The sequence below is a fragment of the Aythya fuligula genome, chromosome 9 (genome assembly GCF_009819795.1).
Source record: "Aythya fuligula isolate bAytFul2 chromosome 9, bAytFul2.pri, whole genome shotgun sequence".
Classification (NCBI taxonomy): Eukaryota; Metazoa; Chordata; class Aves; order Anseriformes; family Anatidae; genus Aythya; species Aythya fuligula.
The window spans coordinates 24,266,432-24,281,006 of NC_045567.1; the positions used below are offsets into that span (position 1 = coordinate 24,266,432).

A 14,575-nucleotide genomic window follows, 5' to 3' on the forward strand; every position below is an offset into this window, starting at 1 on the left:
ATCTTTCCTTCCTACAGCTGTATCATCGGGTGGATCACAAGTGTTCCCAGTAAGTTGTCTATTTCTGCTGTTTTTGTAGTGGAATGGGCTGGTCTCGCTATTTTAAAATAACTTGTGGGTTGTGCGTTAAGCTACCAAGCAACGTAAAAGGATGTCAAGCAAAATTAAATGGCAGCTAAGGTAACTTGGTCCTGAGCAAGAGACCCTGACTGCTTCTCTCTAACAAGATCTGCTTTCACACAATTTCAAAACCCGCCTAAAAACTGCGAATGTGCCAGGAAGAAAGAGGGGGGTGCCTTTTTCTAACTGACAGTGAAGAAATCTGTATGTGTTTGTTAACAACAACTATCATACAGTTTATTGCATAACTTACTGAATTGCTTCAGCTGTTTTAAAATTAAGAATGTCTTCATGTTAATACTTGCAGACTCTTTGCCACTTTTAACTATAAATGTTTCCTCAACTCTGCATGTCACCAAATTACTGGCAGGAACGCTGGTCACAATGCTGGAAACAATTACAGAAGTCATGCATCTGGATCAAATAGACTTTATGAAAGGAAACTTAGTAGCAGAAAATGTGTAAAGTTTACAAACTCCTAGTAGTAGCAAGTTTTAGCTACTGCCAGCGTGAAACTTGGAAGGCACACGCTTCATTCAAAGAGTTAACATTGCTTCAGTACCTACAGAATAGTGACTGGAAACTTAATTTCCATAAAGCAATTCCATTCTTACTTGTAAATCCTGCAAAATTGGGTTCCTGTATTTATTCTCCTTCTTTGGTGTGCTCCAAAGGTAGGGAGAACTCTGTGTATGACAGTTTTAACAGCTTGAAGAAAATACCTTTGATAGACTTCTAAGTGTCTATAAAACAATGGTAATTACTATTACTCAAAAATGAGAGATGTGGGAAACTCTAAATGCAGTCTGTTGGTAAATCCATTACAGAAACTGTGCAGTTTGATGGAAAAGCATATGGTCTGGAGTCAGATTTTGTATTGGCAATACTAGATCACTGTAGAAAGAATGTAATTCTTTGGTAGTTTTTAACGTTAAATGTTGTCCCATCTTGAGCATTTTTATTTCTTTTAAATACATAAGAATAAGCTGGCTATAAACTAATATACATTCTATTCTGATCATCAGTTATTTTGTAAATTATTGTTAAAAGCTCCCTTGGTTGGGCTGCTGCTGCTGTAACTTGTTCCTTAAGACTTTCAGGGTGGGAAGTAGTAGAAGGGTAATTTTTTTATTCAATATTATGTAGTGCCTGTACCCCAGAAACAAAATGACTTCCAGGTTGAGTGTCCATGCCATTTGGAGTCTCGGGCACTGTGGATTACGAGGAGGTCTTTCCTGCTGTTGAAGTGGACTACGCATAGGTCCCGTAGTAAAGTAGCAACATGTTCTCATCCATCACCACAGAAATTGGAGTATTGAGACGGAGAATCTTCTTTCAACAAACATGACATTGAAACGTAGACCTTCATGAGCTTGGGGCAGGGGAGTGGGGGAACACTCCAATACCATGGACAGCTACAGACTTTGCTAACCCAGGAACCGTGGTTATCTTCTGTGCATGGAAAGAGGAGCCCATGTAACTCTGGTAGTTGGTTTGGCATTGAAATCAAGACCAAAGTCTGAGGGCTTCGTGAGCTGCAAGGGTTGTTTGTTTTTTTTTTTTTGCAGTGACTGTCTGTTACCAATCAAGTTCTGTGCATGGCTGTCATGGCACAAAGCTTTAAAACCCTTGCCCGAGCAATGCTGTGACAGTAAACTTCTGCTCCATCTGTTATGTGAGGTTACTCCCCTACTTACAAACGTCCTTTATTATTTATTTTTTTCCCGTAGCTACATGCCCAGTTTGCTTCTTTCTCATTTAAACTGTCACTCTGACAGCTTTGGACCCCTTCACTCAGACCATGCAGCTGATACCTGGTGTTCTGCTGCCTTTGACAGTACTGACTTGTAACGAACCAGAAGCATGGTAACCAGCAAAATTAGACATCTGTGGTGGAACCAAAGCCTCAGGGTGCAGCTTGGCTGTATTCTAGGCCTGAAGAAGCGTTTCCTTGGTGAGTGTTGCGTTTTCTCCAACTATATCACTTGTTCTTATCATTTTCATTTTTCAGCTGCTGTTTGTGTGCATTCTGCCCCATGAACACCTTTTAGAATTGTGTAAATACAGAAATACGGACTTCAGTGGTTTGCCCCCTAAAAAAGTATGTTTCAGATGACTTGATTTGTGCTGAGACAAATGCTGCCCGTGTTGCTATGCCTGTTTTATGGTTGTGGACTTGTGGGATACCTATTTTTTCCTAGCTATTCATCTTCAAAACTTTGTTAAATTTTCATATTTCATCCAATTTAGGTCTCAGAAACGTTCTCTAGCAGGTTGTTACTGCAGCAGATGCTACTAACACGGTTAGAAGGGGGCTGTCTCAGGTTAATGTTTCCAAAGTGGCTCTGGCACTAGCATGTTACAGACTGCCAGCTGTGCAGATAGAGCAGTGGCCCATTGTCTTCATACCAATTTGTCAGATGCAGAGTTCTGCTCAAAGATACAACTTGTTCCCTAAATTTAATTTGCAAAGATTTGCACTGTGGTGTAGTTAATGCAGTGCTAGCGACAGAACATCCACGTGGTTGCAGCCTCCTCTGTACATCAGAGAGAAGGGCAGAAGAAACTTTTGGATGTAAAGATTTGTCTATTTGGCTTAATATTTTTCTTGTTCAAATAGTAAATAAAGTAATTAAGATATTTCTGTAATAGGAAGTAGATTACCGACTTCTCAGTGACCAGTTAGTGAGTGCTCACGTTCTGTGTGGAGGTTCATCTCTGACTTTCTATGAAATGAGCTATCGTTATCTCAACAAACCCATGTCAGGTGGTTCAGTAATGACCCATCTGGCATGACGATGTGGTGTGATCCTCCTGCCGGTACATCAGTCCTCTGAGAAAGTTTTCTGGTGTAGTTTTCAGCTGGGTCCTTAGGAAGCCCACAGAGCTGTGTGAGCACAATGGAATTGTAGGAGGTCACCTGAGTGATCCTGCAGACTGGCCTACCTTCTGAAACTGCTAGGGGCACCTGGTGATTTCAACAAAGACAGTTTTCTGCCTTAAAAGGATGAGACTGTAAGGTGGTAAAAAGTAAAGGGGACCTGTGGGCAGCAGTTCTGGCAGTTTACCCCCAGATCCTTATGAAACTAATGCTGTCAGATGTACTGGTTATTTACATGGCAAAGTAGGAAAGCAACAACTAGCACCAGCACTGGATTGATCATATTTTATCTCATGCCAAGCATGATAAGAAAAAATGTGCACCTGCAGTCTTGTAGCATCCTCTTGGTCTGTTCCTGGGAATGGTCTGGGCATGTGAAGGAACCAAAGGAATGCTGTTAGCAACAATTCTACTTTGGGATGTACGGAATAGTCAAATGGAATATGAAATGAAGCAACACAGTTTGAGGAAAAAATATACCATGTTTGAACAATAAGAAAAACATTTATTTGCAAAACAAACATATAAAATACAATCCTACTGTAACAAGACCAATATGCAAAATTGCCCCCATATGGAAATAAAGCCAGCATAACAAAATCCTGCTGCTTTAATCTTCGCTATTTCAGTTCTACAAATCTAAGGCAAACAAACCTAAACTGAACTAATTATTTGAAGAACCATATCTCATATTTTGGAAATTTTATAATTAAATTATTTCTTATTTTAGAATTAAGCATTTTGACTTTTTTTTTTTTCTTCATCTCACTTTGCAGTACTGCATCTCTTCTGGGAAGGATGTCTTCTTTTGGAAGATTTCAAGACATTTTACTTCTGTTTTCAAGTAAGGAATGACCTAATGCTTCTCCAAACCATTTTTTTTTTTTAAAGGACGGCTTTGTTTTACAGCATCTTAAGTCCCTCTCATGGCAAAGCAAGAATTTTATGGAAAAAATCTGATGCATAAGGTTTGGATAAATATATTACTGCGTAGTGTCTGGATAGTTGAGTGGGTAGGTCTCAGAAGGCAATGTAGTCAGTACCTCTGTGAAGAGAGGAGCTCTTGCCTGTGTCATTCAGCCTTTTCCTCTATTAAATGGAAATTTCTTTCTCCCATGTTGTCTTTCCTGTTTGGGAGGAATTACCTCTTCCATTCTGGAATCAGTTTTCTTTTGTAGGATGGGGATCCTCGGTGACATCTGGGCACGTATTGCCTTGTTCGGGGGTCAGACCTTCCTCTAGCTGGATGCTGCTTTCCTCGTGGGTGAGGTGGGCACCTTCCTCTGCTGGGGGTTCAGCACCTTCTAGCTCGTAGGGCAGACCTTGTTCTGCTTGGGACTCGGTTTCCTTCTGGAGGAAGGCAACGCATGCGGCCAGGGGTAGGCCGGTCTCAAAGCATTGTATGTTGGTAGCGCTGCTGTGCTCGTTCACAGGGACCAGGTGTGTCCGCTGCCGACCGGTGCTGGCGTGGCAGACGGTCACGGAAAGATCAGCGTGTGCCCAGGCGGTGTAGCTGCAGCCAGTCGCGACGACTGCTAGGGCACAAGCAAGGATACAGAAGTAGAAGCTGGAGCCGAAGACCGAGGAGTGGCCTAAGAGCTGTGGGTGCTGAGCGGTGCTGAGGTTGTCCCTCGTCAATATCCAGAGACCACAGGATGAGACCACTGCAATGGCAGTGAACAGGACGACGAGGCCGTGCAGGAAAGGGGCAGTCACCCTGCCCGGCTTCAGCCCCAGGATGTCGAGCAGCATGGCCCCGCAGCTGCTGAGGAGGGCCAGCAGGCAGCAGAGAGCTGTCAAGCTCATAAAGGCGAGTCCTGCACGGCCCACGAAGTGGCAGTTGGAAGAGGGTTCTATTTGATTAAGGACACAGATAATGCCCAGCACGAAATGGAGCGAGTCCATTCTGACCACAACCCAGCTGGGGTAGGCTGTAGTTGTGCATATAATCCCCAGGACTAAGCTCTGGATTACAGCTGCCTCCAAGCTGCCCCTTCGCCTTCTGCCTTTCTTGGCGTGCAGGTAGAGGGGACACATCGCCACTTCCGTGGAGCAGGGCAGCGGCTCGGAAGGGGGGAGCATGGCCGTGTCTTGGCCCCCAGCACTGGGCCCGTGGGCGGCCCTGCCTCAGCTGGTCTGGGTGGTAGAGCAGGCAAGAACTCCAGGAAAAGCACGGTGCTGAAAAAGAGAGAAAAGCAGTTAGTCCTGCTGAGAGCAAGTGCTGTGCCTTGTGAGAAAACCCTCGTGATGTATGCCCAGGGATGGTGTAAGCCCAGGCCCTGTATCAGGCATACTCAGAAGCAACTGGAGCTGCCAGGTAACACGTCAAATCTCACATGATATTCGTATTAAGTCATCCAGATTAGCTGAGTGTCACTAAAATACTTGTATATTTTGTTCCCCTCTGTCACCGAGAGGAGAATAAAAGTGGTATATTTTTAATCCTTCCACATTTGCTGTTGGAATGCGAAAATAAGAGCAACCTACCTTCTGTGGGGACTGCGTGGAAAGCCAGAGTAGGCAAAGGCATGACCACAAGGAACATGTATTAGACACTAATTAGATTCAGGTAGCAGAAATAATCACCAGCCAAGAGTTTTTGTAATAAACCCCATGAAGCAATATGAGAACTTGAAAATGTATACTTCCTTAGAGCCTTTTTCCTTTCGAGCTGGTTGCACGTGGATGACAGCCTTTATACTTCCACAAGTAGATAGTGATAGAAAGTGCTACAGTGACAGAAAGCACTACTCAAGGTGAAAATAGTGAATAATTCTACATAGTAGGATACAAAGAAGCTAACTGTTGGATATTGGATACTGAAGTGGTGTAACTAACATCAGAATGAATTTAAGGCTCGTATTATCATAATGAATTTCCCTCCACAAAGACTAATTACAGTTAAATGTAGGATTATAAACTGCATGCCTATCTGCTAAAGTGTGATGGTTAATTCATTATAGTATGATATTTCTATTATTCCAAACACAATTCCAGATGTTTCCCAGATATTTATGTAAGGTTAACTCTAAATGCCAGTTTTAAGACAGATGTTTGGGTAACTTTTGAATAACGACATGGCATGATTTACATTACAACGTTAAAGGGATTTCTTTTTCAGATGCTCCTTAGAAGTCACACCTGAGAACACCTTTACAGTTTTGGTTTAGTGTAGTCTCAATGGATTGTGAATAAGCATGGAATATTCTGGAGTATGAGAAGCCTACACATTGGGCACTTTAATTGATTTACCAGTGTAACAGATGGCAGGCAGTAAAACACTGTCAGTACCAGTAATCCTAGTCCTTTCACTTTCTACTGCAATCTCTGGTTTTGCTCAAGGAGAAGACAAAGTACAGTCTTCATTATGACTGCCCATTTTTAAAGTATGGCAGTGGCAGTTTTGCTTCACTTAAACTACCTTCACTGCCTTTAAGAGCCAAGGTAGGTAAACAAACCTAACATTAAGCTGAACCGTAATACTTACCTCCTTTTTTATTATTATTTGTTTATTTTGTATTTCTCTGATTAGTACTTGCCAAAGGTCTGTTCCTGACCTCCCTGAAGCAGATGTCAGAGGACTTCTCTCTCTTTTTCCAGCTTCAGGGTGAATTTATCCCGTACTGTGAAGACAAAGGGGGTGTGGTAAGCACCGATTGCAACACTGACACAAAGGTGTGGACAAGGAAAGCAGGGCTGTATGCCGAGCTGTTTCCCTTTTCAGTAATGCCTCGTGTTTTGTTTCATCACTGCTGATGACGACCTCAGGTGTGTTGTGCCTCATTAGCCCTCCTGCTTCTTGCCATACACTTGTGTTTCTTTCCCTCAACCTTGAAAATTCAGTCACGTATACAGTGTATGTATATATTTTAACTCCAGATGACTTCTTAATCACAAATTACCATTTTTAGATGACTTCTTAATCACAAATTACCTACGGTTTGCACCTTGCACCCAGCCCCAAACCCTCTGAGGCGCCGTCCCAGCCGGCAGAGGAGCCGAGTCCCCGTCAGCCGCCCCGGGTCCCTCTCCCGCTCTGCCCAGAGCCCCCCACACGGGGCGAGGGGACCGTTGGGGACCGTTAGCGGCCGTTAGGGGCCGTTCCCGCCCGTTGCCGTTCGAACGGCGCAGCCCGGAGCCGTTGGGCGCCGCCGCCCGGGCGCATGCGCGGCTCGGGGCGCTGAGGGGAGCGGCGGGGCCGGGCAGGCGGCGGTGAGCGGAGGGCACCGGGGGGGCTCTGAGGGGACCCTGAGGGGACCGGGGGGGCTCTGAGGGGGGCGGAGGAGCCGGGCAGGGCTTCGTGTGGTAACCGAGGGGGGTCACGTAAAGGAGGGGGCTCGGCGGGTGCGACCCCTCCTCGCTTCGCCCCCCAGCGAGGAGAAAGGCGGAGAAGGGCGGGCTGGAGCCCCTGTGTGGGGACGGGGCTGTGACGGGGCGCGGGGTGCTTGTGGCGTGAGGGACGGGAGGGAGGTGCCGGGGGGCGCCGCCTGGCCTGCAGGTGTTGGAGCTGCGACCCGGCCTCTGTGTCCCGGGGTGAGTTCTGTCAGCCTTCACTGTGACAGCAGCCTGGAAGTGGGGGACGCTGGCCGTGTGTCGCTTCACTTCTTACTTGGGTTCTGGTGCTGGTGGTACAGGACTTAACGGTGCCCTACAGCTCGGGGGTTTATGGGGCTGGTTTGGCTGAACTGTGAGGCTCCAGGTCCCTTCCTGGTCCCTTCTTCTCTCTGGCAGAGCGCAGGGAGCCCAGCAGCACCCAGCTCTGCCTCAGGTTCTCGTGTAACGCCTCCATGGCTTGGCTGGGCTGTAACCTGCTGCCAAACTCAGCTTTTAAAACCCTGTGGAGCCAAACGGGGTCTGTCAGCTTGTTACAGCTGCCTTTTATTGTAAAGGGATTGCTTGTTTGTCCACCTAACCGCTGGAGAGGCTGGATTCCAGATAGAACTGTTCCTAAACAATGGTTTGCATAATTAACGAGATGAAGGGTGTCTGGCTCTCTAGGTCAGGAATGCGGTGCTGTCAGTGGACACGCTCTGTTACTTTGGCCTGCTTAAATGAAAGCTGTGCTGGGAAAAAAAATACCCGTGAAGTCTGTTCAAAAAACATCAGACTAGTTAATTTTTGAAACGTAGTTGTAGCAGGTATGCTGCTGCATTACGTGCTTTCATCTCATCTATAGTATCATTCATTAGAAGAAGATAAAATGCCACAAAGCAGGCCTTCGGTTAGGAGATTTCTGAAACCTGGCGTGTTACTGGCACAATTACTCTTTGAGTTTTTGTAACGTCTTCCAGTTTGTGATTTGCTTACACTGAATGACTCTCCTAGTATAAATGCCTATGTACACGTGTGTATTTGCTACCAGAGTTGTTTGGAGTGTTTAAGGAAAATACCTGCTTGGTACAGGAAAGTGTTTATGAGCTTCCTGCCTTTTCTTTCTTTCACTGGGAAACTTTTTTTCCTCATTCTTTGCTTAACTATGGTGTTAGGTCATCCTTATTTCCCAGCAGCTCTGTATCCGATAACCATCTACTAACTCATTTCCCCATTGTTCATGTGCAGGCTGTTTTCTCCACCCTGCTGCCAGTGATTTAGGCACTTCTACCTTCTGCCTCCCCAGTACAGCTGCCGAGTAATCATCTGGAACAAACGGAAACAATACAGGGCACCCACAGCGAGGATCACTGCTGGCAATCAGGGTAATGGTTTTAAACTTCTGAATAACCGGGCAGGAGAAGCCGGGCCACAGGGGTTGGGGACAGCAGCACTGCACAGCGCGGCAGCTCCCGCCTGGGTGGCCTGGAAGGGGAGGAAGGGGGCCTGAAGGGCAGTGGAGCCGCGCAGGCCTCGGGGCTGGCCTGACTTGGACTTGTTCCTGCTCGGCTCCAGAAGCCGTGCTGCGATGCGTGACTCCGTTAGGGCCGTGCTGCCCCGCCAGCAGCTGCTTGCTTTTCAGAGCCTGGAGGTGGTTTGTGAGGGTGCTAAGGAAAGCCTGAAATTGGCTCCTTCGCTTCTCTGGTAGCAGGCAGGTACTTTGTAATTAAAACCATTTTTTGAAGATTAATTTTATCTTGCCCTTTATGTAGATCAAATAATGTAGACGTTACGTTTGTAAAGAAAATTTCCCTCCTGTAACAGTTTGTTTGAAGGGAACTTACAGCCCTAGATTTAAGTGGGGGGGGTGGGGGAAGAAGTGGCATTAGACATAGAGGGTTTTTTTAAGTTGTGTTAATTACACATCTATGGAAGAAACTAAGGAATGAGGGTACTTGCTAAGGATTCTTTTTTTTTTTTCTAACCATGAGCAAAACCTAAAAAGTTAGTTAAGTTGAAGTAACTGTCCTAAGATTCACAATGACTCTATCAATATATACATTTAAATATATTTCCTACTGTAATTATTAATAATAATTAAAAAAAGCTTATGTAGCCAGTATATTAGATTAGTTGCTTTTTCTGGCTTTTTAAGGCAGAAGTTGGAAATATGTGAGTAGACAGTGTTCACCTATGTGAAGATCATTAGCTTAGCTCTTTAAACAATCAATCACTTAGTTTTTTTTGTCCTTTTTCCCCTTGGCAATGAAAATGCCAGTGTAGGTTAGGCTACTGGTTATTAAATTTCACATTGAGGCCTTTAGGTTAATAAGACAATTTTAAAGGATTGTAAAAAGAGTTTAAATGGTTTTCTCTTTTTCTTCTGTAGGACATGCATCACTTTGAGGAAGAGTTAACGTGCTCCATCTGCTACAGCCTGTTTTCAGATCCCCGTGTTCTGCCTTGTTCCCATACATTCTGTAGAAATTGTCTGGAGGGTGTTCTTGATCTGTCAGGCAACTTTTCCATTTGGAGACCCCTGAGAATTCTTCTGAAGTGCCCAAACTGTAGGAGCGTTGTTGAGATTCCTGACTCTGGCACTGAATCGCTGCCGATCAACTTTGCACTGAAAGCTATTATTGAGAAATACCGTCAGGAAGATCACTCTGATGTTGCAACTTGCAGTGAGCATTATAGGCAGCCGCTGAACGTTTACTGCCTTTTGGATAAAAAAATGGTGTGTGGGCATTGCCTTACAATAGGAAAACACAACGGGCATCCCATAGACGACCTTTACAGTGCCTACCTAAAAGAGAAGCAGTCTTCTGGAAAAATTCTCGAGCAGCTGACTGATAAACACTGGGCTGATGTATATTTGCTTATTGAAAAGCTGAAAGAACAGAAATCCCAGTGTGAAAGCGTCATTCAAGATGATAAAAAAGTAGTGGTTCTATACTTTAAGAAACTTAGCGAGACATTAGAGCATAAAAAACAAGCTCTGCTCTCTGCACTGGATGAAATCAACAGGCAGGTTTTGGAAGAATATGATCCTCTCATTGAGAATTTAAAAAAAATGAGGGAAGAACAGCTTGAATTAATGTCACTGAACACATCTATTCAGAAAGAAGAGTCCCCACTTGTTTTTCTTGAGAAGGTGGATGGGGTGTACCAACGGCTAAAAGCTTTGAAAGAGAAGCAGCTACCGGATGTTAAACCTGTCGAGATCTACCCCAGGGTTGGGCACCTGTTGAAGGATGTGTGGTCCAACACCGAAATTGGTCAGATCAACAAGATCCTTACTCCAAAGATAAAACTGATTCCAAAAAGGAAATTACAGATCAAAAGCAGGGAAAAAGAAAGAGTAAAATCTGAAGAACTCCCCCCGGCTGTAAATTTTCTAGCAGTCATTCTTCTTTTTGTAATAGCAGCGATAGCTCTGTTTGCATTTTCCAAACTGGTGTCATCATTTGGAATTGAAACTGTTTCCACTTACATTTCAGAATTCTTGCTCTCTATTTATCGAGGTTTTTGTGCTCATTTGCAGACTATAGTGGATGCACTGTGCCATAGATTTAATCTTACGGTGAGGTTTTTAGGGATGATTGTTCCTCTTTGGCTATTTCAATGATTGAATTAGAACTTACTGCAGGAATCCCCAAGATTTATTTTTAATTGAAGTTTCTACTTAATAGCCGGGTTGTTAAAACTCCACGCTTTTTCTTTCTTTTCCATGTTCTTCCTTTTTCTTTATAGGTTTTTCATTGAACATGTCTTTTTGGTTATAAATCTTCTCATTTAACTAAGAGTTAATCTGCTCACACAGCAAGTAGGTAGGTGGTTGGTAAAACTGGAAGCTAGGCAGAAGCAATGTCTGCGTAAGAAAGCTATAGGCAGCTTCCTGATTGTAAAAACTCAAACCTCTACATTTTTTAGTGGTAACATAATCTAATTATGTTTTTAATAAATACACTGCAACATTGAAAGTTTAAAAAAAGCACCTCAGGCTGCAAAGTGGCTGGTCCTAGACAGGTCAGTCGGTTACTAGCTCTGGTGTACATAAAGCTTGCATTTAGTGTTTTACTGACCTCTTTCTAACGGTAATTTAACTGACATACCTGACTCTCTAAATCATACAGTAATGGACCTCATTTTGGATGTTGCTGGTTACTAGTGACATGATTTCATCCTTTTTTATAATCTGTTGTTTTTTTAATCTCTTTTAAATTGTTATCTCCAGTTTACGGAGCAGTAGCTGCAGTACTCGTGGTAACGTATTGCATGCAGAGTTTAGTGCCAGCTACGCACAAATCAGGAATTTATTTAGTCTTAACGGGGAATTTGCACCGTTTCCTAGAATGAGCCTTGGGTTGTTGCTGAAAGAATATGCAGTGAAAATAGATACATATTGCAGTAAGTAGCAAAACTCCCTTTGAAATTGGCGGTACAAGGATTTCAAATGTCAAGAGCCCTTAAACAACTTGAAAATGAGTAAATTTTCAGGCTTTCAGCACAAATAATGGAGGTCTTTACCTTGACCTAGAAGAAAAAATGACAGCATTTTGTTCTGCAGTCAAATAATCACTACCACGCTTTTCTTCGTTTGAAGAGGTACGAAGCTGTGCTCAGCAGACAAATTCACAATGGCAGCAGCCCTTGACCTTCGGTTATTACTGAGTCAGCTGTGATCAAGCAGCCTTTAAGCACTGCCGTTAGAACAGCAGAACACAGAAGTTTATAATGAACTAATGATTTTATAAAACCCAAAAATGGGCTCTTTATATGCCTAATTTTGACTTATAAACATAATAGTATATTTTAGCATAGCAGCATTCCTTGGGTGCTGTATTGATTATTATTTAAAAACATACGAGTTGTTTAAATAGTGATTAGTTCTGGGGGTGGCCTCTTGCTACGTGACACGTTAAAACCCGTGCGCAAACCCAGACTTGCGCGTTGCATCCAGCAGACACTGGTGGGGGCTCCTGCGAAATAGCAGCTGCTGCCACTGCCTGCAGCGAGGTGGGAGCCAGACGTGGTGCTGGTGCGTTCCTTAAGCCTAAATGAAGTCTGAAGGATATTGATGTCCTCCTGTTGCTGCATTGCTAAAGCATGAAGCGTATCCGAAGGGCTATTGTGCAGCACCCTTCTCTGCAGCTTGGGGTTTCTGTTGCGTGGATCTGACTGAAAGGTGTGACCAAGCAGTGCTCCAGAGGAGTGGGCCTCTGCCTGGTTCTATAATTTCTGCTTCTGTAATCTGGATTTATAGCGTTACAAAGTCAAATCCCAGTGATACCACTGGTCAGAGTTTGAAATAGTGCGTAGGTGTATCTGGGACTGGATGAAGTGGCACGTTAATTTCCCGGTGACACTTTGGACTCAGGCTGTTTGTTTTTCTCTGAAGTCCTGCTAGAAGGCTGTCATCTGGCATGTAAGTCTGAAATCCTGGTGCTAACTGTATGCCTACCACGAGGCTTCTTTTTTGACTTACCTTCCTGTCCTTTATTTTCCTAACTTTTAAAAACCTTATGGAAAGTTTATAATGAAATTTTATTTTTCCAGACAACACGAATTTATAAGATGCTTTTATCACTGATTGAAACATTTAGTACTTGTACTTATGTACCATATATTTTAATAAATTTACATAAAATAAAATGTATTCTTATACTAGGGATGGTTAACACCTTGATTTCTTTGCTGTACAGAGTCTCCCTCTAATCCTAAACAGAGCTGGAGCATGGGGCTGAGCTGGAGCCACGCGACAGGAGCAGCAGCTGTTGTTGGAGCAAGAACGAGGGTACGCAGTTGTGCTGGGTCTGTTTCGTTTTCTTCCACTTGCCCCAGTTTTTGTAGTTTGGACGTGGTGAAGTGTCCCTGAAGCAGCAGGCCCTTTAGTTGCTTGATGCAGATTTGGTGTTGTTTTGCCTTGTCCAGCATTGGCCCCTTTCAGTTCTGCCCGATGGGGTGGTGGGGTCACTGCGGCTGGGTGCCAGCTGCCCACCCCTTCTCTAAAGGACGGGGCCAAAATTTGGCAGAGGAGCTCGCGGGCTGGGGTAAGGGCAGGGGCATCACACAGCAATTACTGCTGCGGCCAACGCCAATTCACCCTGGGGAAGGTTAAGTGACTGCTACTTAGTGCAGGAGTAGATAGTGAGAACTGAAAGCAAACTGAAACCGTAAATTGAGCCTCGAGCTGTACTTCAAGGTGTTCTAGAGTCAGCTTGAGATGGGGAGAAAAACCTCAGAACTGCACAGCGTGCATGGCTGGTGTTAGTATGGGTAGGAAATGCCTTGTGTTTTTGTCTTCTGCTGTTGTGCACTTCACTGTTGCTGCTCGGTGATTTCACGCAGTATTTCACTGGGTGCGCCACTCCCCTGGTCAGGCCCGGGACAACAAAACCCGGGATAACCTAACTCAGGCTTGTTAAGCTTGCTTAGTATGAAAACGGCAGAGAGATGGAAATGTAATCGAGGACTAAGCACAGAAATAACAAACCATCGTTCTAGAACTGTGCTTAGCGAGCTTTTCTACTGACAGACATTTTATAAGCACATCAGTGGTTAATTATTAAGGCAATAGCAAATAGTTGGCTAAGCCCTGCTGACTAACTGAAGTGACTTCAAGTAGCACGTAATGTACAATTGTTTTCTGACCAAAGGAGTTGCTGACACACAGCAGTGAAGAATCTCATCCCAACGCATGAGCCACGTCTAGTTCAGGGATCAGTTATTAGTGAAAAGATGCCAGGTACTGGCCTGACTTGTGGAGTGAAACACAGAGCTCCAGTACTTGAAGTACAAAACAGCTCTGACTCAAAGCACAGCATAAACTGAAGCTCTGACAGAGTGTGGAAAACTTCCTGTAACAGCTGGGCGAGCAACAGCAGGAGGGTGAGGATTTACACAGCCTTGCCTCCGCACTGGGAATCGTTCAGCCCTTTGTGAAATGATGGTAAGAGCAACAGGTGAGTTACTGCGGGATTAGTAACTGACAGTGCCAGCATGGCTGCAGCCGGTTTGTTGGGCCAAGGGAAAGCAGGAAGAATTGTCCTGTGTAACTGCAGGGAGATGAAAATAACTAAAGAGCCTTTGAAGCTGAGTCAATTCACTGCTAAACAGTTACAAGTGGCTAATTCCCAGACCGCACAGCTTTACAACAGCAGCTAGAAATCCAAGTCCTTTCCCTTGTGCATCTTTATACTATAAATGTGATTTTATATATGGACTTCACTTACTGAAACAATCTAAAATCAAAGCTTTTTT

At 44.2% G+C, this 14,575-nt stretch overlaps 1 protein-coding gene across 1 annotated transcript; it reads left to right on the forward strand.

Moving 5' to 3' along the window:
* Positions 1-7,183: 7,183 nt before the first annotated feature.
* TRIM59 (tripartite motif containing 59) lies at positions 7,184-12,905 on the forward strand. The gene is made up of 3 exons (XM_032192836.1): positions 7,184-7,213; positions 8,561-8,697; positions 9,702-12,905. Exon 3 carries the CDS (start codon positions 9,705-9,707, stop codon positions 10,938-10,940), a length of 1,236 nt encoding a protein of 411 aa, XP_032048727.1. The 5' UTR covers positions 7,184-7,213; positions 8,561-8,697; positions 9,702-9,704; the 3' UTR covers positions 10,941-12,905.
* The last annotated feature ends 1,670 nt before the right edge of the window (positions 12,906-14,575 follow it).

What these genes read in the sequence shown, in the direction of transcription:
- TRIM59 (XM_032192836.1), top strand. Translation starts at nt 9,705, where the DNA reads ATGCATCACTTTGAGGAAGAGTTAACGTGCTCCATCTGCTACAGCCTG.